The following is a 25077-nucleotide window of genomic DNA, read 5'->3' as shown; positions in this document are numbered from 1 at the left end:
ATTCCACATTATTATGCAGCAGTGTGTAATTACTATAAGACAGCTTCTACCCTCAAAGAAGCAGGCAATATTCCAAATGAAATCTTTCAGGGTTTTAAGTAAGCCATGCAATCTGACAGCAAGATTTGTCCTCTGCCAGCTACCCAAAAAAACCTGTAAAACTGTAACTAGAAAACAGGTAGTCAGAAAGAACCTACTGCCAGGCATAAGCACTAATAATTACTATCCCATTCAAATTTGGAACCAAACCATTTTTACTTTTTATTTTTTAGAAAGAATTTCATTATGTTGAGAAATATGTTTCTGTAACACTTAATCTTCTTGTCAGAAAGTTCTGGCTGCTTTATGAATGACTCCTAAGAGGAGGCACTGCAAAGCCTCTCTGGAGGCTGATAGCCATAAGAAGGTGGCTATATCATAAGTACTGATGTTCCTTGTAACTCTTTTCACTTCTTGCAGGTACTTCTGTGTGATTTACCATGGAAAAATTGCTCTGCAGCATCCTGTTGTTTGGAATGGCTGTCACGGTCAACGCTTGTCCCAAATATTGTGTCTGTCAGAACCTGTCTGAGTCTCTGGGGACCCTGTGTCCCTCCAAGGGTCTCCTATTTGTACCTCTAGACATAGATCGAAGGACTGTTGAACTCCGACTTGGAGGCAACTTTATTATCAATATCAGCAGACAGGATTTTGCCAACATGTCTGGACTCGTTGACCTCACTTTGTCCAGAAACACCATCAGTTACATACAGCCCTACTCTTTCACAGACTTGGAGAGCCTTCGATCTCTACATCTGGACAGCAACAGGCTGCCTGACATCGGAGAGGATATTTTAAGAGGCTTAATTAACCTTCAGCATTTGATTTTAAACAACAACCAGCTAAGCAGCATCTCTGATGAAGCCTTTGAGGATTTTTTGCTGACATTGGAAGACTTAGACCTTTCCTACAATAACCTCCGAAGCATTCCCTGGGAATCTATAAGGAACATGATAAACTTGCACCAGCTCAGTTTGGATCATAACCTGATAGATTATATTACAGAGGGGACATTTGCAGATCTTCAGAAATTGGCCAGATTGGATCTAACATCCAACAGACTTCAGAAGCTCCCCCCTGACCCTATATTTGCCAGATCTCAAGTAATTTCATTAGATGTTACCCCATTTTCTCCACCTTTGTCTCTCAGCTTTGGGGGTAACCCATTGCATTGCAACTGCGAGCTACTGTGGTTAAGGAGGCTTGACAGAGATGATGATATGGAAACCTGTGCTTCTCCTCCAGGCCTAAAGGGAAGGTACTTTTGGTATGTACGGGAGGAAGAATTTGTTTGTGAGCCTCCTCTCATTACACAACATACTCACAAGCTGCTGGTTTTAGAAGGGCAAACTGCCACACTGAAATGCAAAGCCATCGGGGATCCCACCCCCATCATTCACTGGGTGGCCCCCGATGACCGCCTCATCGGGAACTCTTCGAGGACAGCCGTGTATGACAATGGCACCTTGGATATCCTCATCACCACCTCTAAGGATTATGGGACTTTCACATGCATAGCAGCCAATGCTGCTGGAGAGTCCACTGCAACCATCGAGCTCTCAATTGTTCAGCTCCCCCATCTCAGCAACGGCACAGGCCGAGCAGCCCCACCAAAATCCAGGCTCTCAGACATCACCAGCTCCAGCAAGTCTAATCGTGGAGAAACAAAAGGCCCTCCAGAAAGGGCTGTCCTGGTGTCAGATGTGACCACTACCTCAGCTTTGGTTAAGTGGACAGTGAGCAAGTCAGCTCCTCGGGTGAAAATGTATCAGCTGCAGTATAACTGCTCCGATGATGAAGTCCTGATCTACAGGTAAATGCAATTGCTGGTTTTCCTCTGATGATTTGGGGAGGGAGAAGCAGGATATGAAGTCTTTTGCTTTTAGGTCACTAATTGAACTTTGAACTGTGGAAGCACTGCCACTGCCATTGGTAGCATTGGTGGTGTCTGCGGTGTCTGGTAAAGTGTCATTGTATTTGGCAGTTTATCTGTTGGTCTGTTCATCACTTTTCTAAGTCATACATTACAACTCCTAGTAGTATTAATTCCGTAACAACAGCTGTCTTCAGTAAAAATTCCAGTTTAGGAAAAATGAGTAATGCAGCTGGTAATCTCCTTACTAGGCTAAGCAAAGAAAGAAAAACTTGACATCCTAGAAGTTAGAAGTTTCCCTTTCCACCTCCTGTAGGTGGGACTGAAACATACTACTGAGAGAGAAAGCATCGTGGGAGTAAGTTTGTGCTGTCTACCCATAACACAGCCTCTAATTATTCTGAGATTCAAGATTCAGGGTTGTTAGAAAGAGACTTTTCACCTGTATGGAAAAGCTCATTTCTTATGATGCTAACATCTGTTTTAGACAACTGTAATTCCTGACACCTCTGGAGTATTTAATGTTTTATATTAAATAGAAGAGATAGATAATTTAAAAAACAAGCCCTGAATGTTCATTATGCTCCTCCAGTTCTAAAACTCCTCTGACTTTTAAGTATGTAAAGCAACAGTAGCTTTTGCAGCAGACCTAACCATGAAAAAAGGAGGCAATAAATGTTAGGGATTAAAAATAGGTAGGAAACTGCTTAGTAGTAAAGGAAAACAGTTATCACTTTTTGCTTCTGTCTTGGAAGAATGATTGACTTCTTATGTTTATGCTAATGATGAATCCCTAGAAACCATACCTCTTTATTGCAGAGGCAGCAGTATCAGATGCATTGAGCTGAAACCTTTCTTTGGATATATGTCAGCAACCAGAAGCAGTCAGAATCTCAGGGCAAAGTAGAACCTAATCTATAAACTCTTAGGGATTTAAAAGCACCCTGAAGTCAGTGGAGAATAATTTGGTCTAGTGGAGGAATAATGGGATTTAGGTTTTGACTCTAATTTGAGAACAAACTCTGACCAAAACATAGTCAACACCATTGATTTCCTTGGTAGGCTTGGGGTTATTATCTGCTGGCCTGCAGTGACAGCTGAGGCACCAGACATGACATATTACACAGCCTCCAGATCCAGATTTCTCTTTAACTTGAGAAAATCAAAACAAGAGGTCATAAATCCTAATTTGACACTTTTCACTCACCCTTTAACAATGAAATCTATTTTAAAGTTCTTTTCAGAACTGAAAGTTTAGTTAACGTGGATAAAATTTTGTTACAGAAATACTTTTATCTCAATCAGCTGCAGAACTGAAATAATAAAGTAATTTATTTAGCTACTATAAACTTGGTCACTTTTTGCCAAAAATAAGACTATTCACCAGCAGTCCAAAGAACATTTTTTAAAGGATTTTTATTGAAATTCTGTAAAAAATTATTTGGAAATTCAATTCTGTTCAATTCAATTCTGCAATTATAAAAATATGCTGAAACATTCAAATCAGTTAGCTGGTGCAAACTATTTGCCTTGCTCTTGTTAATGTACTATAGCAATTCTGTGTTAGCTTTGGACTTGCAACTATGTAGAGTTAAAAAGAATGATATAATAAGAATACAATGAAAGAAAATATGCTAGCCTTATTTTTTTCTTGAGACAAAGCTTTTGTCAATATCTCATCTGTAGTTAAGATCAGTAGAAATCTGAAAATGACTCTGAAGTTGTATATGGTTATATGAAACTGTATAACAATTATATGAAACTGTACAGTGAATTTGGCTCAGTGAACAGGGATATCCCTGCAAGCAGAAAGAGATGTCAGTGGAGGTTGTCAGGTGTTGGAATTGATTGGATGAGTTGATTTGCTGAGGAGGATGACCAGTGTAAATAAAACAAGTAATGAAGGTGGAGGGGTGAGATTTGAGTACTGTGGGCAGAAATGAGAGGTAGATCCCATCTTGCCTGCCTGAAGGAAAAATGTGGTGGTCAAGGCATCAGGCAACCTTAACGTATCCTGTCTCCACTGCAGTGTCTCTGAGATTTTGGCCTTTTTTTTTTATTTTTTTTTTTTTTTAATTTACTTGGTTGTGGCTCAGCTTTCCTAAAGCACAGTGAGGACAGTGCTATTTCCATAAATCATCCGTCAGGCCATTTTGGGTATTCACTGATGATGCATAGCTCTTTTCATGCACAGCTCTCAAAAGCACTTCACCAAAGAAAACAAATTTTATTTCTCTGCATTTTATTTCTCTGCATCTCTATATTACATATAGAGAGAGATGAAGTGAATGGTCCACTATCTGGGAGTTAATCAGTGGCACTCATGATAACAAAACCAGCTCTTATGCCTTTCAGCCAGGGAACCACTCAGTCCCTCAGAGTTAATTAACTAAAGCTGTTGTGCTTTAATTGGTCAGATGCACGACACTGCAATGAGTGTGTAGAAAAACCTAAGGGAAAGGGTTTTCTATAGAGCTCTGCTCTATAAAATGCTGTGTGTGTGCTAAATGGGATGTGATGGTGCCTAGCTGCTAAAATGATGGGCACTACATCAGTATGCCAAGAGTGATGCACACTGACTGTACTCAGCTTGAAGGAAACTTACCTCACTAGTAAGAAATACATGCAAAACCCACATAATTTGCTGCCTTCTCTGCTAAGGATTTTTCATTAACATTGTAATCGCAATGAAGGAGTGAAAGCACAGATTGTCCCCTCTCCATTGATATTAAACTCTCTCCTGATCATACCAGTCCCATTCCTGTTCCCATCCCAGCTGAGATCTCTGACTTTTGGGGGCTGGAGGTGATAGAAAGGAGACTACCTTGGGGTGCAATGAAAACTCAAAGGTGTGGGACAGAGAGGTGATTGTTGCATGTTAGGCCTCCTGATTTCTGTGAGCTGAAATACTATCAGAATCTGAAGCTTGGCTCTGGATTCACCAGTGCCATCACAATGAGGACTAGCAGGAAGATCACTCTTTGCCTTCTTCCCCCATCTGACCTTCCCTTGTATTTGCTGCTTCAGGGCCTTTGCTGAAGATGGCCACAGATTTTTATCTCCTTCAGTGCATTCAGGATGCATGTTTCTGATATTGATCAAAGGAGCACACTCCTGGATCAGCTCTCTGCTCTACACAGCTTACCAAAGTGAGAAGCAGAGCTGAAGGGAGTGATAATTTGTGCAAATGTCTCAAATATCAACTTGCAAAGGCAATGACTGCCACTAACATTGGCACCAAATCAATAACCTGAAGATGCTCAGAGGTGACATGCTGTTATCTTTTTCACATCACTGGCAAGAGGGAGCATTCCATCCTTAATGGAGCAAACACTCACTCTTAGTGGTATCTCAGAGCTTCCTTTTTGTGTCTTCATCTGTGCTCATGTTGAAAAAATCCTGTAACAGGATCTGAGCTGGAGCTGTGTGTCACACAAAGGGGAACATGATTGCTTTACTGATCTATGTGTGCTCCCAGTGAGCTTTTTCTCTCTCTCTGACTTGTCCTTGCACTGCTCTTAGTAATCCTGCTGTCAAGATAATCATATTGTTTCACCTGGAATAGAACCAGGATTCCTCTCTGAGAGGGAACCTTGTTTTCTTTTTTGATTGTTGGTTGGTTGTTTTTTGTTAGTTGTTGTTTATTTTTTGTTTGTTTATGGTGTGTGGTGGGTTTTATTACTTGATTTTCTTACATTCTTTCTTGCTTTGTATTTTTTCTTTTTTTGATTTATATTGCTTTTTAATTCTAACTTTCCTTTCCTCTCCACTCTCCTTAACTGTCCTGTTCAGCTTTGTGTCAAACCCATGTTACTCTGGATGGAGAAAAAATGGAAATGGTGATAATATTATGAAGCCACATCATGGCCATAAAGTGTCACAGAGATAAGATAATAGATTGCTGTTTATGTCTTCTGTTCATATAGACAGGTTATGACAGCAGACACTGTTTAAGTGGAAATAAAAATTTTCTCTGATAACTGCAAGAAATTTTTATGCTGATATCACATAATAAGGTCCCTTTACTGGCACCTGTAGCCATGATTTATGTTGCTCCAACCCAACAAACTGGATATAACTGGGCACTGATTGGATGCACCCACTAGTGCTGAGGGACATCAGTGGTGGCTTGACATTAGCGCGAGGTCCCTAACTTTGAACAATCATGGCACTTGAGAAAGGTAAATAAGGACTGGGGGAAAGAAATATCATTCTTATTTTAAAAACAGGCAAGAAGGATGACCCAGAGAGCTACAAGCTAGTCATCCTCACCTTGGTCCCTGGGAAGGTGGTGGAGCAACTTAACTTGGGAAGCATTTCCAAGAATGTGATGGACAAGGGGTGATTGGGAGTCATCAGTATAATCAGTATGGATTCACAAAATTTATGCTTGGGAAATCTGACAAACTTTTACAATGAAATAACTATGTTGGTACTCAATCCAAGACCAGTAGATGTCTACCTTGACTTTACTAAGACTTCTGGCACTGTCTCGTAAGGTCTTTGTAAGCTGGGTGACCAGTGAGATGGATTCAAAACGAGTCAAATGGCTGAGCCAGGAAGGTTGTGATTAGTGGCATGAAGTATAGTTGCAGACCACTGAGCTAGCAGTAGCTGGAGCTATTGACTCCAAGATTCAGTAATGGTCCATAATCTCTTTAGATCTGATCATATTTAATATCTTTGTTAATGGACTCCATAACAGCTCAAAGTGTACTCTCAGCAAAACACAAAACTACGAGGAGTGGCTGATAAACCAGTGTCATGCTTGTCATCCAGAGGGACATCAGTAAGCTGGAGAAATGGACTGAAACACCATGATATTCAGTGGAAGGAAAGCCCAAGACCTGCCCCTGAGAAGGAATAACCTTATACATCAGATATGATGGGGTTACCTGAATAGAAAGCAACTTCGAGTAATTTTGAATAAGGGATTAAAATGAAATATAAAAATCTGGGAAACAGTTACCTCTGGGTCTCAGTTGAACACTTGTAACCTGGGGAGACAGCACAGCTTTACCTCATAGGGATAAACCCATTAGAAGGTATCGTGGAACCAGGAGCCCACATAAATGAATAGGGCAACCTTTGCATTCATTGTGTGGTATGCAGCAACAGGGTTAGTCATGAATGATTAAGATGGAACATTACATAACTGCAACACCTGAATTTGAGTAAGGCATCAGGAGACAAATATTTTGCTTTTTTTGTCTAGAGTACCCTACATGATGTGGGATCAAATCTCAGTTTTGATCATCAGGTATTGATGCAATATATATATTCAGCCCTATTACAACAGTTGAATAATTCTGCAATTACTTCGTAGAACTTTTCAGGTCATACTGAGCCTGCTAGCTGCATTTTGAATTCAAACAAGGATGCAACCACTTAAAAATGTGCATCTGAAGTGTGACACTGTCTTTAGATTTATGAGAGATTTAGGCCTGCTTTGTTTTGTGGTATTTTGTACTAAGAGTTATAAAAATGACTATACAAATTAAGAATTACTGTAGCACTATAGTCTCATGAGCTTATAAATTCAGCACTGGGAAAAAAAAGTATTTTATATATCTCTGAAAGCTTATTTTTTCCATATATTTTTTATGTAGCAGGCAGTCTAAGCATTAAAATATGAATAAATGGCTCCACATCTCCAGTCTATTTAAACAATGGTGCCATGGATTTCATTACTTAAACAATATAATAATGATTTACATTTGCACAGCTCCCTTTACTGCAAGTGTTTTACAGACTGGCTGAACAGGGATCACGCCACCAACCACTACTATCCTGTCACCTACAAGTTAAATATTAGCCACAGTCTGGCAGTCAGGCAATAGTGCAACTCCATTTTATGAGCAAAAACCCCCTTTAGCATTTGCACTTATGGATACTTCAACCTAGGTAGGAAGTAATAAGCTAAGTTTGATTTTCCCACGGTATCGTGGGATAAATATCCCCATGCACTCTTCCAGTCAATTGCTTTTCTATTAGAAAATGCAATCTGACTGAAATGTTACAAACTTCAGAAATACCTAAGCTGTGCTCTTACCTAAAGATGTCCTCTCAGACTGCAGTGTCACACTGAACGTCATCAGGTGAGGCATCAGAGGGGATGCCACTGTCTAGATTGCAAATGCTTCTTGCAAATAATCTCAGCATCCTGATGTTGATTATATCAAGTAATTGCATTATTTTCTCTCTGAAGAAAGTCAGAAATACATAGTTCTGGTAATTTTAGAAAAGGTGGAAGTTTAATTTATTCTGAAAGGCTGAACATCTATCCTTACCTGTGACTTGGACAGCGGGTTAGTACAGATAAAAATGCTTGCCAGTCATCATAGAATCATCATCATAGAATTGGCTGGGTTGGAAGGGACCTCAGAGATCATCAAGTCCAACCCTTGATCCACTACCGCTGCAGTTACTAGACCATGGCACTGAGTGCCACATCCAGTCTCTTTTTAAATATCTCCAGGGATGGAGAATCCACTACTTCCCTGGGCAGCTCATTCCAATGTCTGATCACCCTCTCGGTAAAGAAATTCTTTCTAATGTCCAACCTAAACCTCCCCCGGCACAACTTGGGACCATGCCCTCTTGTCTTGTCTTCCAGCCCTTTTTCAATTCCACCCTTGTGTCTGGCCTGGCAAGGCAATGACCTTCCTCCAAGGCTCATGGCTGGAGCAAAAACCCCTCCTCACTCTCAATACGTGATCTGAGACATTATGCTTGCACTGTATCCAGGAGACAAACCTTGATTTGGTCAAAGCTTTCATATATTTAAACACTGAATAAAGCAACCATTGGGAGGAAGGACATCACATGAAGCTATTAATCATCCTGTATTAATCATTTCTATTTGACAGGCTGAGACAGCAACTGTATAAAAATAAAAACGTGAAGTCACAGTCCCAAAGAGGAGCAAAATTTATATAAGCAGTGCAGGGGAAAGTTTGACATAAATATTTGGTACTTCAGGTCATATGAGAGCAGTTTGCAGCAGTAGTGTGCACTGACTTTTAGAGGGCCTTCAGCAAGTGCAGGCTTGCTGGAAGGCATCACACATAATAATGAAGATGCTTCAGAGAAGCATGTATTCTGGGACTGTGGGGTTTTATCTGCTTCTGCTGAAAAAACTTTTATCTAGCCTTTCTTTTCACTTTTTTTCCCCATAATGGGAGAAGTATAGGGACAAAGGGTATTTTAGGGTGGTTGTCTGTTTGCTTGTGTTTGTTTTTTTCTTCTTTTTTTTTTTTCTTTCCCTGTAGAATATGAAAATTCCTTGAAAAATAGGGAAGAAAATATGGTGAAAATGAAAAAAAATTCATGTATTGCCAGATAATGAAGTGGAAAATATAAGTAGAAATTCTGAAATAAAAATAAATTAAATAAATAAATAAAGCTAGCAGGATTTAAAGAAAAGTAGATGATTTAGATGTAGATGTCCTAGATTGTTGTGACAAAGTGTTATCCACCTGATCCTTGTACCAAAACTGATAAGATAATCTGGTTCATCATGAGCAGAGGTAGACCATGAAAACACCACCCAGACCTATGTTTTCTTGCTTGGTAACCACCCCAGGATGACAAAATGCTACATGGCCACTTATCCCTACAGGAAAGATGTCCCCCTGTGTGAGCATGTGAGAAGTATGGGAGAGCATGTGAGTGGCACTCCTGTTGCTGCTGCCCACCCAGCAGTGACCCAGCAGAACAGAGAAGGGCAGGACAGGACTTTCTGATGGCTTGGAGGCATTCCCTTTTCCTTCAAAGTTTGACAACTGTCACATAACAGTTAGAGAGGTTTGTGGAGAAGCTGGATGCTATAGCTCTGCCCTGGAGCTCTGCCTCAGGAGCTGAATACAAAAGCAAAGAGCCTGATTCTCATCTCTATCCCCTGGGAAGTAACCCCACCACAGCCAAGGATGTTGCACATTGTGGAAAGGAAATCAGAATCAGTTTTCATCATAAGACATAAGTACACCCATTTTGTCTCTGCTCCTAATTATTTATTTAGCTCATCAAAGGCTCGGCATTTTTACTTGAGGGCAATTTGGAATGAGCTAATGCTTATGCATAATATCTGCCACATCCCCTTTCTCAGATACTCCTAACACAAATACCAGGATATGTCCCCACCTATCATGGCACTAATAAGCTACACATCTGATGACAAAATGAACTATTGAAATAAGATTTTGATTAAGCTTCAGGTGAGTCAACAGTTTGATGGCTGAATGAAAAATTTTAGCATATTCAGATTCATACCATTCCTGAATAGTAAGAAGCCAGCACACAGCTGTACAGTTATCACTATCACTCCTATTTTTAATCTAGGGCAAGCTTGCAGCAGTTCACTTACTGCTCTGTGCAGAAAAACTCTTGCCATTTGCTGATTGCTTGACAATAACAACCCCCCATGCCATTCACAGTCATGCAAGGTAATAACAGTACTGATAGTTCAAAATGTTAACTGATCAAATGCCAGACTGGAAGCTTCACTCAAAGCCCTCAGAAACGAGTAGCCATCATTTCTCTGATGGCCTTTGGATCAGCCTGAAAATCTTGCATTTTCGGGATTACCATTATTTACTAGAGAGGCAATTAGAGGGAGTAGGAGGTTTAATAGCTTTCTCAGGTAATGTGGTAAGCTAATGGAAGAATGAAGATGCCTACAGAATCACAGCTGGGAGTAGTCCTGATTTACCTGTCAGTGTTTTCCTAAGAAAGTCCTTGCTCAGATTTCAGATCTGCTAATTTCCCCTCATAGTGTAATGTAATTTCCCCTCATGATTTAGGAAAAAAAAAATGTAACATTCTTGGTGCTGTTACTATTGTTAAGGTACCTGCAATAGTATCAAAATCAGATCAGGCTTCACTGTAAACATTCACCTATTCAACAGAGCAGTGTGGTTTCCTGTAAGGAATAGGGAAAATAATGAGGCTTGATTTCCACCATAGTTTGTATATATGTTTGCATATATGTGTGTGTTTGCAGTAGAATAATCTCCCAAGGGAAGTGGTGGATACTCCTACATTGGACAGTTTAAAAAATCATCTTGACAGGGTGCAGGGCCACCTCATTTAAACTTTATTTTTATCTAAAAAGGTTGGACTAGATGATCCTTGATGTCCCTTCCAACCTGACATTCTATGTTTTTATGATTCTATGATTCTATTCATATTTAAGCACCCAAGGAGCTCCCCTTGATCTCTGAGTTTTCACTTCTTCAGGTAGTGTCTGCAGAAGGTTCCCAACACTCCTTTTCTCTCCAGTGTTGATCCATTGAGTTCCATGTCACATCAGAGATCCACTCCTAATTCCCTCCTCATTTTGAGTCACAGCTACTGACACCTGGGTCTGCTAACAAGATATGGAAAAGGTATCAGTGGCCACAGAAAATGACTACTTCTAGCTTTTCTAAATATGTGTCTGTGGATTTCCTTCCACTCCTCACTTCACTCTTCATTTTAACTGGGACACCAGCAATCCAGGTAATCTCTGGATTACTGAGAAAACTTCCTTTAAGAGAGGTGACCCCCTAAGTAAAAGCAGTGGCTCACAACTATCTGCATAAGAAAGAAGGTGATTTACTTTTATCCACAGGTGTTCTGCACAACAGGGTTGTGATCAATGGTGCAGGGTTGAGTTGGAGGCATGTAGCCTGTGGTGGTCAGTCCTAGGTCCAGTCTTGTCCAAGATATTCATCAAAGACCAAGATGAGGGGACAGTGTGTACCCTCAGCAAGTTTGCCTCTGATGCAAAACTGGAAGGAATGGCTGATACATCAGAGGGTGTTGCTGCCATCCAGTGGGACCTAGACAAGCTGGAGGGTTGGGCAAAGAGGAAACTAATGAGTTTCAACAAGGGCAATGTAAGACCCTGCACCTGTGGAGGAATTAACCACATGCACCAGTACAGGTTAGGGGCTGACCTGCTAGAAAGCAGCTCTGTGGAAAAAGACCTGGGACTCCTGGTGGGCAACATGATGACCCTGAGCCAGCAGTGTGGCCTTGTGACCAATAAGGCCAAGGGCATCCTGGGGTCTTTCAAGAAAATTGTGGCAAGCAGTTTGAGGGAGGTTATCCTTCCCTTCTACTCTGCCGTGGTGAGGCCCCACCTGGAATACTCTGTCCAGTTTGGGGCTCCCCAGTTCATGAAGTACAATGAACTATTGGAGAGAGTCCAACTCAGAGCCACTAGGATGATAAGGGGCTGGAACATCTACCGTACTAGAAAAGGCTAAGAGAGGTGGGTGTGTTCAGCCTGGAGAAGAGAAGGCTGAGGGGGGATCTCATCAATGCTTATGAATGTCTAAAGAGCAGGTGTCAGGAGGATGGGACCAGACTCTTTTCAGTGGTGTCCAGTGACACGACAGGGGGCACCCTGTCATGCAAACTGGAGCACAGGAGGTTCAACCTAAACAGAAGAAAAAAATTCTTTACTATAGGGGTAACAGAACACTGAAACAGGCTGCCCAGAGAGGTGGTGGAGTCTCTATTTCTGGACACATTAAAAACATTCCTGGGTGCCTTCCTGTGCAACCTACTTCAGGTGAACATGTTCTGGCAGAGGGATTGGACTAGGTGATCTCCAGAGGTCCCTTCCAACCTCTAACATGCTGTGATTCTGAAAAGAGTTATAAAGAAACGATAAAAGCTTAAAAGCATATTGCATTCCTAAAACATAATGAATTAATAGAATCTGCCTGGAATCCCAGTTTGAAACCATTCTGCTTAATTTAGCTCCCACTTGCTCACTTGCAAGATCCAGGCTGTGGGTGCCTTGACAGCTCCTGCATCTCCCTAGCCAACTGACACCCCCCAGTACAGCTCCCCCTGAGGGCACAGGAAAAGGCTTCTTACCCATTTCATAGTGTCTTTGGTTCAGATTTTTGGTAGGAGGTACTTGGAGAAGAGCATGTGCTCCTCTTGCAGCAGGTTCCTTAATCTTGTCTCTCCAGCACTGACTAGTTGAGTTCTGACTGTGGGCATTGTTTTGGAGTTCATGCAAGAAATTATGTTTAATTTTTTTATGTAGGACTATTTTATCTTTCAAATGCATGATACAACACAAGGAGGATTGCAAGAGAAGAGTAACTCAGTGTTAAAACTTGAGGGAAAAATCAGACACATAGTACATATAAATTCTTCAGTATTGTTCTTGTAGGTTTAAGATTTTTACTACAAAGAAGTAATTTCTCCTTTCTTTGCTCTTAAGAGGTCACAGGAGAAATGTAGCTCAAATTTTCCATGATAAAGAAAGAAAATGTGATGCAATGGATGTCTTTGGAAACATGATAGGGCTTATTTCATTGTCATATTAACCTTTTCCCTCAAACTTGTATTGTTTTAAAGTGAGGGTGGTATATGTACCCTGCAATCCATGATAATCTGTAACAAGGCCAAGCACAAAAGTAATTCAGTCCTAGCTGAGGAGTCCAAAGAAATCTTGAAACTATAATGCCATTGGGCAATTTTTATGTTTAAGATGAAATATTCTGATTCCCATAGCAGAGAAAAAGCAGTCCAGCCATCAGGTTGGTCTGTCCTGTTTCCACAGCCCTGCTGATGTCTCAGAATCACAGTGTGATCCTATTAGGTCCCAGAGCGTTTGACAATCCCACAAAGTGGCATTGCCCAGAAAAGAAATGGGAACTGGCTTCAGCCTTTGGTGGAGGGCACTGTAGGGTGACATCTAAAACATCTGTGCCACAGCAGGAGAGTGGATGCACTGGTTGCTTGGCAAGAAAGAGGTACCTAGGCTGTCACCCTTGGATGGCAAAGAGCTGGTTCAGTAGAGACTGCAACCCTGCTTTAGGATGTCCCTGTAGACAAGCAAAGTAAGGCTACAATGTAATGCACTTCTGTTCATCTACTCCTGTTTTACATATTAGTTTATTTGCAGAGATGAACAGTTTCAGACAGTCAGCACTAGGTGTGAATTTGTGCTGAATTTGCCCATCTGTCCTCCCTCTCCTTTCTTTTGCATCACTTAGAATTGACTAGATTTAAGATGTATAGTATATTTATTACCTTATATTTTACCTCATTTTGACAAGAAAACAAATAAAAGAGCGGTTTGCGCAATATAAAAAAAATATATATATATATATATTTTTTTTTTAATTACCTAATTGTTTATTTAATTGGCTTGAATTGTGGAATTGGTTCTCAGGCAGTTATCCCAAACTGTGCTCTGAATTTTTCTCAGAGTAGGGATTGCACAAGCAGTAGCTGCCTGATAGACATATGGGCAGCTGACAGCATCAAGGAACCCCACCAGCAGCTCTGTCGTCTGGCAGATTGCCTCAGAGTCAGGCTTGATGAATCAGTCCTTCTGCCAGTGCTGGGAGGGTGGGGGATGTCTGTGCCTCTTCTCAGGATGAGAAAGATACACAGCAGTGATCACTGAGCCTCCTCACACGTTGTGCTGCAGAGTTGGGATGACAACATCCAAATGAACTTGAATTTTGCTAATTTGAGTATGTAAAGGCAGAATTTCAGCTTGGTTACTCTGGGTCAGTTAGCCTGGTGCCTGCTCTTCTCTCCATTGCATGCAGATGTTCACAGCCTAGGAGTGCCTTGGGGAGGAATTTGGCAGATCTGCCAAAGTTTGGCAGTGGGAAAGGGGAGGAAGAATGAAGGTAATTGGCTTGAAACTGGCCCATCTTTATGTTCCTGTCCCCTTTCATCCCTATAGAGGGGCCAGCTGTTCATGTAATTTGAGTAGGGAAGGAAGCCAAGGGAACCTGATTTACTCTGATCCTTGAAGACATCGCTGGTTATTGCTTCAGTCTATGGTGTGACAGCGCCTGACTCTTTAAGCAGGCGTAAGGAAGAATGGTCACCATGGAAGGAATCACCTTCAAATCCTGTTTTCTTCTAGTCAGGGCCTCCTAGTGTCCTGGGTGGCTGTTGTCACAGGCAGAGGGGCTGAGCGGAGGGTGGTGACAGCCCCATCCTCTCTGGGTAGTGTCAGGCAAACCTCCTGCACTCCCAGTGGCACCAGAGAAGCCTCAATCTCTCTGCTGGGAAAGCAGTGCAGAGGTACCTCTGATGGATGCTTGGCACTTGTAAGATTTGCTCAGGGAGATGAGCCACATCGAGGACACAAGGCTGTATGTATGGCTACTAGTTTAAATTCTGTTTTCTTTGTCTGGGGACATTAATGCCATTTATGAGGTGAAGGACTGTTTGCAAAGGGGAGGATGAAATAAACACTGTGAGCAGGATTCGTGCCAGTGAAGAGTGTTGACAAAAGCCTGAGGGATTGCAACAACCCCGCTTCAGGGCTCAGTGCTTCACCTTTGTACAACACCAGGATCAAGTGGGATGAAGAGGTGGTGAGACCTTGTGCTGTACAAATTCTGCCTATTGAAAGTATAAAAGATTTTAGCTGTTTGGTTTTTCTCCCCCTCGCTATGACTTAATATTGTTTGTTTCACCTTTTCTCTTTGTGTTTTTTTCTACCCAGGCTCTTTCATGGTTCATATTAATATTGGCTGTGGTTTAATTAGCTAATTATGCCAGAGCTGGAGTGTTTTTCAGAATAAATCCTTTTATTTAGTCTGTCATAAGCAGCTTCCATTTTGGTTTTCTCCTAGAATTTTCTTTCTTCTTCATTGCATGGTAGGACAGGTGTTTATAACTGGTTTCATTGGCATTTATGAAGATGCTGGTTATCCAAGTGGAGTGAGTGGAATAGCACTCAGGAGGGAAGAGGTGCCATACTTTTGGGAGTAGCACACTGACACAAAACATCCTGGAAAATGTAGCTGATATTTTGTCTGTAGAGTACAAAACAATAATGATGATGTAGCTTTACTCCAGAAAAAGTGATTTTAACTTTCATATTAGCACCTTTAAAGGACACATTTTACCTAGTATAAGTATAAGGCATTTTGAATTTGGCCTTTACATTTGTAAACAAAAAATAATCCCCTTTTGCTTAGCAGGCTTAGTTTTTGAGTGTATAAATCTTGCTCCTTGTGCTAGTTGTACTGTAGCCAAAAATTTAGGTGCTCATTAAGGTATTGAACTAGAGGTTACAGGTCAATGGAATCAAAGCTATCTGGTCTTTCTTGAAAAACCCACAGAAGACAAGGAGTAGCACAGAGAAACAGATGAGGAGAGCTGCTGCTTTGGCCTGATGAATACTAATTAGTGGTAAGGTGTTTTTTTCTGCAACATGAAATTTAAAGTGTTTTTTCCCACTGGTTCCTAAATCCAGCAGAGCCCTACCCCTTCCTCTACAAATCCATACAACTTTACAGTGGTGATGGCTGGTTGATCAGGCTTCTCCATTCCCTGCTGTTTCATGGCTGTCCATTTAGAGTCACCAGACATTGTTCAACTTTCAAAAGCAATATTGAGCAAAGTCTTAGTAAGACTTTTTGCTGTCTCCCTCCTTCCACTGTGCATATGTGGGATTGTGCTGCAGGCAGTTTTCTTCTTTCTTGTCCCCCCTTGCATGTCACAAGTCATAGTAACAATGCCATGGTTTTGACAAAACATGTAGAAACCTGTATTTACTCCCCACTAAGTCAGGATGGCTCTCTAGCCGCAGGTGGCCCATCAGTGACTTTGCTGCTGCATGGAGCTAAGAAGTTTCCAGCTTTACCAGTCAGAGGAACCCATCTCCTGACAGTTTGCTGGTCTCCATACATCCCCAATTAAGATTTGATTAAGATGTTCTCCAAGGTTCATGTTCATCAGTTAGTGAGGCTGTTTATGTCTGCACTTGGTAAAACCCCTTTTTCTACCCCTCTGAATGTGATTTCAGGCTATAATTCTCTGGTTTTATGGTAGCTGAGGGAGTCCAAGAAAAGCCATGAAAGCATAGTCCTTCCTACTTAGATGAAGTCCCTGAGGACATAATCTGCATTTTTTTCTTGGCTTCTGCTTAACCCTCGTTAAGCTAGGTGATGATAGGAAGGTATCTACTCAAAAAAGCTGCAGGCTACTTTTTTAGAATCAGGTCATATTTACTAGAACCCAAACAAGAGGTGTTATGTGGGGGAAATTCTGAAGCTAGTGCCGCAGTTTACCCAAAGCAAACCTTAATATGCTATATAATGGGATATGGAATGCTAAGTAATTTTCCCTTACGTTGAATAAGAAGTAAATTGAAAACTAATAAATAAAATAGTTCCACAGTAGTCATGGTTTGACACTATCTCACAGTCATTGCAGCAGAGTGCAACATCTGTCTAGCACACCTTCCAACCAACCACCTGCCTCTGCAATGGCTATGAAAAAGCAAACCATATATCAACTCAGGTTTTTTTCTATCCCTGTTTAAAATGGAACAAACCCTGCAATATCTGTCCCATGGGAAACTCCAATATTGTAACATCTGTTTCTGTCAAGAATCAGGCTGAAAATTCTCCACAACAGTTGCTTTGGCTGCTTATGGAAAGAAAACTTTGTAAGTATTTCATCTGAAAACGTGGAATTGTTGCAGTAAATCTCTCGGTGGATGTTGCAGCTTTGTTAGTGACATCTCCACTATATATTATAACCCCTGGCAGTATTCCCTTGGAAGCAGAGCTCCCTAAATTAATCACATTCACTCAGCTCCCTCTCCCCTCACCACAGAGATCTTCTTTCCCCACTACCTCTCCCTGGTCTCAGCCCCTGCAGTGGTGAAGGGGTGGTCAGAGTGTACAAGGAGAAAGGGCAGCTCTGGGGGGTTGTAAATGAGCAGAGGATGTGGTGAAGGGTCATAGCAAGGGCTGGAAGCAGAACATCCCTCACAGGTGCCAGGGGGAGGAAGAACACACTGCCTCCCCACAGCTTTGCTTTGTTTTTCCTGTCAATAAACAAGGAATAAAAATGGATCTAGCAGAAACCTCTATTTTAACACTAAAAATGGATTTTATTTAAAGTACGTGATGAGCTTTTCTGCCATACTATCAAGGTTTTGCTAGATGCAGCCAGTGTTAGTGCCTGTAAGAGCTTTGAACATGTGATCTGAGAGACATCCAACTAATGCAAGGTACTCATGCTCTTTACACAATGTCCCCCGGGGAGGGAGTGATTTAGCTTGAGTAACAAATCCCTCTGCCAGGCTGGAAAGGAAGGGCTCTGCCTTATGCAGTCACAGCTGCAGGAGCCAAAAAACCTCCAGCTGAAGTTTGTGTCCTGGGAGCCATCACATTTTCAGTAATCCTCCAACACAAGCCACAGATCCCACACTTGTTCCATCCCAGCTACACCCCACCCACTAAGGTTTGCACTTAGGTGAAACAATAAGCCCCACTTACATTTTCAGGTGTTTTGCTCAGTTTTGAGTGCATGATGTCTTGTCTTTTCCATTGCAGTGACAGCACAACCTCTCAGGTGACACTCGTTGCTGTTTATCTGCAGAGCTGCCTCTTACACATTTTAATGACAGATCAAAGAGGCAGAGAGCTGCACAATATTCAGTTAAAGGCAGAGGAATGGAGATGGAAGTACAATATGAAAAAGCTGACATGTGAATATATAAAAAGGTACATGAAGGCAGGAAGATCAATTTGGGAGAAAATAAAATCTTTTTCTTTCCTCTCCCTTTTCATTCTCAACTATGAATTCCATGTAATTCTTAATGCAATCCTTATTTCTTTTCATTTTCTTCTGCTATGGATTTTTTTACAAATCAAGAGCTGCGCAGATACAAATCACAACAGCCCACTCTCAGGACTGGATCTTCTTTTTCCACTTGTGATTTAACAAATGACAGGACTGAGATTTCTTCATCTTTATTTTCTATTCAGAATTATCAAGATGGAAGTTTTGTGAGATTTTTTGCTAATTAGTGTAATTATGAGTGCTATGACTTCTGACTTTCCTGTATAGATGGTTCTTTAAGTATTTCTAGATAAATTATTTAGGACTATTTTATAATTTAACTGGTTGTTTGTCCTTATGCCCTCTCTTCTCACTCTACTATTTTAAGATACTTTTTATGCTAACCATTATTGCACTGAACACAGGTAGATGAATACATTCTTAGGACTTAGTTTCATCAGTCAGCATAGGATGTTCCTGATACGTGGATCTATAGACATAATGGCAACTACACTTGAGATGATCACAGGTGGAAGCAACCTGCCATCAGGACTCAGAGATAAGAAATGTAATAGTGTTTCCGAGGATGATTTGAACACATAGTTCTCTAAAAATTCAGTATTTTCTCTGATCCAGCACAGGGATAATATGAGGTGCTTTCTTTTGCTGTAGAGCTGTCCAAGAATGGAAGCAGAACAGCCTTTTTTGGAGGTTCCAGTCCTATTTTGCATCCTCATAGGCTATGGAAATTTCATTGCTGTTCAGTTAGATTTGGATAAGCACCAAAACTTTGCAGAGACTGACTATTCAAAGAAATATTCAGACTTTTCTTAATTAGGTCATTGCTAATTCTATATATTTATAGGCAGAACAACTCATAAAACTGTAGATATTTTTCCTCAGAAACAAAAATTGAAATTATACAACATGTAAGAAAAACACACAGGAAATAATATTCTATTCCATTAAAGTTTTAAAGGTTTTCACTGGAAAGCAAACAGTAAGAAAGATTTTCCAAAGTTCTGTTTTTTGGTAATTTGAAATAGCTGAAAATGATGAATTGCTTTTCCTGAACCTATGAATGCTCTTGTTAAAAATAAGAGATGCAACTAAAAGTACTTAATTTTAATTCTTTTATACCAGAGCTTCTGAGAACTATGGAAGACCTAAGTCCAGAAAAACTCTTAAACTTCAAAGAATTTTAGGGTGTGTAACTAGGAATTCCTACATTTTGCCAATCTCAGATGCTTTTTGTTTTGTTTATACAGAAGGTGGGTGTAGCTGACAGACTACACAGACTTGCTGGCTCCTCAGAGGAGACTTTGGTACCACTGAGCTCCAGCATCTACTTGAGGCAGCTATTGCTCTCCCTTTTCCTAGGGGGATCACGTCCCAGATGGACTCAGGAGCTGGGCTCACTACAGCTGAGCTGGCCTCTGTGTTGCCAGGATGGAAGCCAGATTGTCACTCTGTAGTGGTGGTTGATGAGCTTTGGCCAGGAAGGTGGAGCTTTTTGTGGCCTAGCCATGTGCAGATGATACATTAGTCTAAACATAGTCCATCTCTCTCTGACACATGAATTTGCCCAGAAATAAGAACTTTCAGTGGCTAAAATTGTCAGATATATCTCCAGATGACGTGGCTGCTGCACTACTCCCACAGGCAGTCCTTTTGAAGGCTGGTTCGTGATGTTATTATACAGCTGCTTGGGGGAGAAGTCTTGTGCTTCAGAATGCATCTCCCCAGCATGACTTGCAGATGAAGTGACTACCACAGATGCAGATACTGTGGACAGTAAGTGATGTCTGCCTGTCTGACATTTTCTTCCTGAAAAGTGATCAGAGTATAGAAAGTGAAAATAACCACCCTTAAATTACTTCTCTGATTTCTCCTACCAGTGATCTGTTTTTTCCCCTCTGTGTTGCATGCACATATTAATCTGAAAACTATTGCCCGACTTGTGAAGAAACTCCTAGAGGGATGGCAATTCTTGTGTTGGTTTGGGAGGATTTATGGATTTATCTGTTCCAGGGATGTTCCATCATTCTCAAATGCTGAAACCTTGACTGAGTTATGGCCCTGAGGAGAGTGAAATGCAACTATTAATCATTGGCAGCAATGGGATATCCTCCATGGGCATCACGTGCCATTGTCAGTAGATCAGAGAACTGCTGTTGACCTTGAATGGAAAAAAGCAAAGGATACAGGTCATCTTTATTTCATCTACACTATAAAAGCTTTGAAAGTGCCTTGTCATGAAAGCATTAAAGATCTGCTGCATGAAACCCTTGGGCTGAATGCTACCATCTTCCCCCACAGACTTTCTGTTGATAAAAGTGGTAGTAGAAGAACCTTAGAACTGAGTAGTGCTGTAGAAACTTTGACATGCGAAGCTGAAAAGACTGGCTTTTCATCCTTTTGTGTTCCTGTGGTCCTGTGACCTTCAAAAAAAGATTCTAATGTTTGGGGTTTTTTTCCTATGTCTCTTTTAATAGCGATAATAACACACAGAATCACCTTACAGTCACAGGCATGTTTCAAGTGGAAGTAGCTGGATCCAAAACAAATGATCTATCTCTGGACATTCCATAACTGGCTTCAAATACCTGGGACTACTTTTTTTCCTCTTTTTACAAATGAATTGTCATGGTATTCCTTTTTTCCATGGTGGTCCTTGCATTTCCTTCAATTTTAACCAGTTGTCCTGGACCTTTTCCCATGAGAAAACTCCAGATATTTGTCTTCATGTTTATCATGGCCATAGTCAAATTGCCTGTGGCCATTGGAACTTTCTCAGTCCTATCCTTCAGCCATTTCATGAGAAGCCATTGACTATTAACCATTCATCTTGGTCAATAACAGATGTCACCCATGATATTATTCTTTATATTCCAAATCTCCACAATTCCTGTCCTCACCCGAGTATAGAAGCTCATAACACCTTCTGACTCTTCCAAAAACAAAATCACAACTTTAATACTTTACAACGGCCTTAAATAGGCTGAATTTGTCTCCATCCTGCCTCAAAATCTGTTGTTTGCTTGTCTTTATATGCAGATGTGTAAACAAATCTCTACATTTCTCAGGTTTAAGTGAAGACCTATTCAATCAAATTGGAAACAAGCTGTGACATTTTAACCTCGTGATATGAACCAGTAGGAGGAGGTGGAGTCACCAACTCCTCAACCCCTGGGAAATCCTTCAGACTCTATGTCCAGTAAACTGCGTGCTGGGCCTCAGTGGAACAATCCCTGCATAAACTCCTCAGCCTATTCTGGGCCCAGAAGCTCAGACTAGATGGTCATGACTAACTGCACTGCTCTTACTATTTGGGAGACAGGTCCCTAGAAAGGCAAGTATACAAAAGCAGCCAAATTGTCATTCAAAGATCTCCTGGTAAAGTTAGCAGGTTCAATAAAATTGGATATCTCTGAATACATTAATGCTGCAATTGTATTCATTAAGATTTCAGTTGCATTAACTTTTGTGAGTGTGAACACACTGGCAGTCATGTCACAGCAGTTGTATGCTGAATAGATCTTCTTAGGCTGTATCAGAAATACATATTACATGACTTCATCTTCCTTGAGAACTAGGAATCTTTTTACCTGGCAGGGTAGAATGTTTTCAAGCTTGATTTCATTCAGGGATTGTCCTCAAGTACCAGCCTCCTCACTGTTCTTAAAGTTAAGCTGTTAGAAACAACAGATACTGATAATTTTGGGGAATCTTGCTTTAGAACTCTGGTGGAAAAAAATCCTACCAAACCTTAAGCAATGTCCAAAGGATCAAAATCTCTCTATCAGTTTTTATTCCCTGGGTAAGCTATTAAGATACAGTCCTCTCCTATCCTGTTCCTCTGGAATCTTTTCAGTGGATTTTATCTCAGCAAGATAAAAGCCGTGCAAGAAGCATTTGTAATTTGTGAGTAAGGTGAAAAGAATGTATTATGATACTGGGAGGCATCTGAGAGAGAAAAAAATGAAAATGCATACTTTTTCCTTACTTGACTGCAGGGATGCTCTTTGCTAGCCAGTCCCTTGGACAGTCGCGTCCAAGTATATTTTGAGCACTGTGGACACTGTCTCTGCCTTTCATCCTATGTTCTGAGTTGGTTATTGTGGAAGATGTTTTCTCTAGATCTGGGTTTTTTGAGTCTATTGTTGTCTAAGATGGTTAGTGGTCACCAGAGTCATCCATCAATGTCTTCATGTTTGCTGCTTCTGCTGGTGTTATTGAAATGCCTGTGTCGAGTTCTCAATCACCTCAATGCCAGCAGAGCCACAGCTGAGAGACTGCAGTATCAGGTTTTTCTTAAGAAATAATTACAGACTCTGTACAGTTTGGCCAGGTTTAGTCAGAAGCATAACCTTAAAACTCTTCTGGTACTCGCTGAAGAAAGACTTAAGGCATAGTGTGCTGGTGGCTGGGTGAATATTCTCAGTACCAAAAAGCTCCCTAGGACCACTGGACTCATCCTCATGACTCTATTTAAACCACGGTCAAATCAGCATGCATTGCATTTGCATTTTCCTCCTACCAATTTTTTTATATCCAGACTGTCCCCACATACTTCTACATCTACCTTTATCCTGTAGGAGCCATCCTACATCCATGTTAAAATGTTCTTCCCCCCATCCTTAAAAGTGTGCACTCCTGACAGCAGCCATCATCAAATTTGCAGTTTCTGCTTAGGTAGGGGGCTTGTGTTTCAGCCAGATTTCCTAGCTAGGTCCACTTTTTTCATGCCTTACTAAATTTTGTATGGGCAAATGCAGTAGCCATTGCTCTATCAAGCTTTAAATCCATTTTAGCCAATGCACAGAAACAGTGGGGGAACCAACTTCCCTTGTATAAGATTGTGTTATAGCCAAGAATAGAGCCAGGTGTCCCCTCGACCCAGAGCAGCTGTCTCTTGGATTTTATAAAAGGTTTCCTACAGAGACTGTTCTAGTTAGATACTTTTGGAAATTGGTTAAAGCATGCTGAAGCCCTCAAAGTCTTTGCCTAAAAATTTAGTGAATTCCCATGAAACAATGACATTTTGCTTTCATCATATGGGTATATTGTCACAAAATACTTCAGAAGTTGAATTTCATTCTTATGAGGAAGGAATCTAGACAGATCTAGGATGATGAACACAGAAAGAAGGATAACTTTTGTATATTTGTTTTTGTATCCTGTGCAACTAGTCTCTGGCAGTAGAGTGGATCCCAATTTGCTGAGCAAAAATATGTAAAAGGCCAGTCGTAATGAGAAAGCCTTTCTCTCTCGAGGAATCATGAGAATGTTGGAAAGCAGTAGACAAGAAAATACTGAACATGAGCAGTTTGAGAAAGAAAAAGAGATGCTATCTTCTATATCCTCCACTGGGGGATGTGTGATAAGTAATCCATACAGATACACTCCTACAGGATAACCCTTTTTTTAGGATGTGCCATATGTTCAGGAACAGCTATCACATTTGTCTTCGTGCTGGAGGGAGGGTGGAGTGATTCATTCCAGGACAAAGTAAAAAAAAAAATTAAAATCCACAGATGAGTGGATTCAGAAATATATTTATGTGGGACACTAAGAGAATAAAGAGGCCAATATCTGCAGGCAAATCCAGAGTGCACATGAGAAAGCAAGACGTAAGGAAAACCTGTAGCAAGCTACTCTGCATTTACACTGTGTGGTGAGGAGCTGCACTGATGATTTCTGTCTATCCACCTTTTCTGTGGAACTGCAAAAAGTTGCCATCATGGTCATTAAAAAGCAACTAATTTTCTGAAACATAGTTCTGAACTTTAGTCATGACAGAATAAATTCTTCTCTTCCTCTGAGGTTTTAAAACCAATTAAGCATCCTTCAATACTTCATTAAAATTTAATCACTGTGAGTCAGAGGTACACCTTCATTAGGTGCATGGCCACATGGCCTTAGAGCAAGAGTATCTTTGACATGTGTCTTAAAGTTAGGCTAATAAGGAGCAGAGCAACACATATTGTGGGGAATCATTTGGCTCTGTCTGTAGTTTCTGTTGGCTGGAATAAGTTAATTTTAATCTGCCCACAAGGCACATTAGATAGCAACTTCTCCAAGTTATGTAAAAGGCAGCAGCTTGTAGACATTTTTTGCAGTGCCACAGTATCTCCACTTTGTCCCTGAATGCAGCACTTTTCAATTACCAAATAATGATTCCTGGCATAATCACAGTGGGGTTGATATTTCCCAGATCAAGCCTAGCAAAAGGATTTGCACTGAACATGGGAGGACAGTATGAATACAAACCTGCAAAGCCAGTGTGCACGTGGCCAGGAAAGGATTATACCCTAAATATTTCTTCTGAAAACAATCCTAAACTTTAAAGTGGTTTAAACCCCCTTGAGGTTCTTGGATATGGGGTTTTTAATACCTTCACCATCTGTTGGGAAAGGCACAATGACAGGGATGCATTTTGCTTGAGATGTCTCCAGCGTCTGGGGAAACAAAGACAGCTCCAAAGCAGACTTTGACAAAAGACAGCTCTTGTTGGACCATTCCCATTTTGCTTCTTTTGCAACATCTTCAGGAGAAAATGTGGGCATTCCTCTTACAGACACCTTGGATACAGGTCACATCTCCCC

General features: G+C 40.9%; 1 protein-coding gene across 1 annotated transcript in view; it reads left to right on the top strand.

The window, feature by feature from the left end:
• Window positions 1-479: 479 nt before the first annotated feature.
• LRFN2 (leucine rich repeat and fibronectin type III domain containing 2) overlaps window positions 480-25077 on the top strand; it is a 38769-nt gene continuing 14171 nt past the window's right edge. Inside the window, exon 1 of the mRNA XM_008496512.2 lies at window positions 480-1852. Coding sequence (XP_008494734.1) covers window positions 480-1852 — 1373 coding nt within the window. The remainder of the gene's footprint in view (window positions 1853-25077) is intronic.

Source organism: Calypte anna, chromosome 3, assembly GCF_003957555.1.
Source record: "Calypte anna isolate BGI_N300 chromosome 3, bCalAnn1_v1.p, whole genome shotgun sequence".
Lineage (NCBI taxonomy): Eukaryota > Metazoa > Chordata > Aves > Apodiformes > Trochilidae > Calypte > Calypte anna.
This window is presented reverse-complemented; position numbering and strand designations above follow the sequence as displayed.